At 34.9% G+C, this 3,426-nt stretch overlaps 1 protein-coding gene across 1 annotated transcript in view; it reads left to right on the forward strand.

The window, feature by feature from the left end:
- Positions 1-3,209, forward strand: part of IFIT5 (interferon induced protein with tetratricopeptide repeats 5) — a 5,054-nt gene extending 1,845 nt beyond the window's left edge. Inside the window, exon 2 of the mRNA XM_029920115.1 lies at positions 206-3,209. Within this exon, the coding sequence (XP_029775975.1) occupies positions 206-1,649 (1,444 nt within the window). The 3' untranslated portion in view covers positions 1,650-3,209. The remainder of the gene's footprint in view (positions 1-205) is intronic.
- Positions 3,210-3,426: the final 217 nt, after the last annotated feature.

Here is a 3,426-nt window from a genome sequence, read left to right on the forward strand (position 1 = left end):
TGCTTTTGTGATAAATAATGAGATTATTTCTAGAATTTAACTCTACACCAAGAAAATTAGTATAAGGTTATAGGGGACTAGTGCTTGAACTGTAAGATCAAATAAAAGATAGAAGTGTTATTAAGCAAAAAAACAGTATTTAAGGTTTAAAGATTGAGTATTTCCTTTATTTCTTCAAAATTAAAAAGGATTTTATCTTTGGCAGTGAAATTCCTAAGGACTCCTTGAAGGCCCTTCTGTTGGAGTTAGAATGTCACTTTACATGGAATTTACTTAAAGAAGACATTGACCTGTTTGATGTAGAAGATACAATTGGGCAACAGCTTGAATTTCTTACCACAAAGTCCAGACTCACTCTTTATAACCTGTTGGCCTATGTGAAACACCTAAAAGGCCAAAATCAAGATGCCCTAGAATGCTTGGAACAAGCAGAAGAAATAATACGGCGAGAACACTCAGACAAAGAGGAAATACGAAGTCTGGTCACTTGGGGAAACTATGCCTGGGTATATTATCACATGGACCAGCTCAAAGAAGCTCAGAAATATATAGACAAGATAGGGAATGTTTGCAAGAAATTGTCCAGTCCTTCTAACTACAAGTTGGAGCGTCCTGAGATTGACTGTGAAAAAGGGTGGGCACTCTTAAAATTTGGAGGAAAGTATTACCAAAAGGCTAAAGCAGCTTTTGAGAAGGCTTTGGAAGTGGAACCTGACAATCCAGAATTCAACATTGGCTATGCCATCACGGTGTATCGGCTGGATGATTCTGACAGAGAAGGGTCTGTAAAAAGCTTTTCTCTGGGCCCTCTGAGGAAGGCTGTTACCCTGAACCCAGATAACTCCTACATTAAGGTTTTTCTGGCACTAAAGCTTCAAGATGTACATGCAGAAGCCGAAGGGGAAAGGTATATTGAAGAAATTCTGGACCAAATATCATCCCAACCTTATGTCCTTCGTTATGCAGCCAAATTCTACAGAAGAAAAAACTCCTGGGACAAAGCTCTTGAACTTTTGAAAAAGGCCTTGGAGGTGACACCAACCTCTTCTTTCCTGCATCACCAGATGGGACTTTGCTATAGGGCACAAATGATCCAAATCAAGAAGGCCACACGCAACAGGCCTAAAGGAAAGGATAAACTAAAAGTTGATGAGCTAATTATATCTGCTATATTTCATTTCAAAGCGGCTGTGGAAAGAGACTCTATGTTTGCATTTGCCTACACAGATCTGGCCAACATGTATGCTGAGGGAGGCCAATATAGCAATGCTGAAGATGTTTTCCAGAAAGCCCTTCGTCTGGAGAACATAACTGATGATCACAAACATCAGATCCACTATCACTATGGCCGCTTTCAGGAATTTCACTGTAAATCAGAAAGTACTGCTATCCACCATTATTTAGAAGCCTTAAAAGTCAAAGATAGGTCTTCCTTACGTACCAAATTGACAAGTGCTCTGAAGAAATTAGCTATCAAGAGACTTAGTCACAATGCTTCAGATGTGCAGAGTTTAAGTGCCCTAGGGTTTGTTTATAAGCTGGAAGGAGAAAAGAGGCAAGCTGCTGAGTACTATGAGAGGGCCCAAAAAGTAGATCCAGAAAATGCAGAATTCCTTACTGCTCTCTGTGAGCTTCGACTTTCTATTTAAATACATACTCTAGGAAATCATTTCTAAGCTTTTCTCTCCATTTGGGGTTATATTTTTTGTTTATTTTAATCCACTGTTCATTATAGAGCCAGTTCTTTTGAATGATTATTATGTACTAAGCCTCATGCTAAATACTATTTTTTATATACATAATGATGAATCTTTTGCTGTTTTCTTTTAAATTAATATAATCCTTTGAGAAACATTTCAGCAATTATAACTCTTAAAAATGGTTTGGCCATTATGACTTTATACCCTTTATCTTTGCTATTTATAATAATTTTTTATTAAAGTTTTTCAAAGTTTCTATATTCCCCACACAGTGATTTATAATATAATTCTGCATAAATCCTTGACACCTAGGTCAGGAAAATTATTTCAGGAGTGCAGAATTACATTAGTTAAGCTCTTAACTATGTAGCTTCCAGAAGATGGACAGATCCTTCAGTTACAGATGTTCTCAGTTTGATAAGAATATTTAACTATCAACCTGATGTCACCTAAAGGATCCTCTTTGGTGAAAGGAAAGTGTTCATAATAATAAAAAGCTTGTTATCTATGGCGGCTTTAATAAAAGAAAAATCTAGAACAAGAAAAGATTTCTTTAAATAAAGTACTTAAGGGACCCATGAGAAATCCCAAGTATTATCTCCCAAAATATGTTAAGTAGCTAAAAATAGCCATGAGAAAAAAATGAATAATGGAACAATGTCTCAAGTTTCTTTGCTTTCTTTAGAAGAATGAACTTAATCTAGATGAAATTAATTTTATTCCTTGACATTAAAATTACAGTATTCTTAGGTTAAAATCCTTGAGCTAGAAAGCAGACCAATTGGGAAATCGAGAGAAATGATAGGCAAATTGGCAGAATAGATGTCCCTAACATACATCCCTAGATTACCAAGATTTCAATGATTTGGGTTTGGGTCTGGACTGGCTTATTCTCATACCCTCAATTTCTAGTCTTTGGTTAACTATTTTAGTATTCCAAAGTTACTTCTGTCAAGCTTTTTCTTTTGTCTAAAGTTTTCAGATTGACATGTTTTCCTATAGATTCTTTCAGTTTTAATATCCATCTGGAAGGGTCACTGCTTAAGGGCACTTACCCCAGAGGTTGTTTTTAATTGGGATATTGCTAAAAGTAGCTTCTGTAATGTTAATTTTTTTGATTATGGACTACACAGTTTTATTTACCACCACAGTATTAGTGGAAAAGTGTGCCACATGATTTAATTCTCCATACCTCTAATGTAGCTCTTAAAACTACTGTATATATATGTTTGTGTGCTTTTTACTTTTTGTTACTTAAAAAATTTTTTTCTATTATGGTTTTGATTATTTTAAAAGTAATGAATTCTGATTGCAAAATTTCAAACTTAACAGAAGCATATGAATTTAAGAGCACTCCCCTCACCTTTCCCTAATTCTGTGCCCCCATGGTAATCTGTTAACAATTTAATATGTATCCTTCCAGATATTTTTTTATATATATTCAAACATAATATCCATACTACAATGTATTTCATAAAATAAAATTTTAAAAATGTTTGTTTTACTTAAGCCTTGTTGTTTTTGTTTATTTTGCTCATTTGTTTATTCAAGAAGGAAGAATGGGGAGGGGGGAGGAAGAATGGAAAGAGAATGATCTTTACTTAAATACTTTAGAAATTCAGGACTGAAGTCCTGATCTATCAGTAGAAGCATTTGTCACACTCTGCAGCAAATATTTTATTTTGCAGCAAGTCATTTTCCCCCCCTGGGAGTAATGTAAATTAAG

This window comes from Suricata suricatta, chromosome 2 (assembly GCF_006229205.1).
Source record: "Suricata suricatta isolate VVHF042 chromosome 2, meerkat_22Aug2017_6uvM2_HiC, whole genome shotgun sequence".
In the NCBI taxonomy this organism is placed as follows: domain Eukaryota; kingdom Metazoa; phylum Chordata; class Mammalia; order Carnivora; family Herpestidae; genus Suricata; species Suricata suricatta.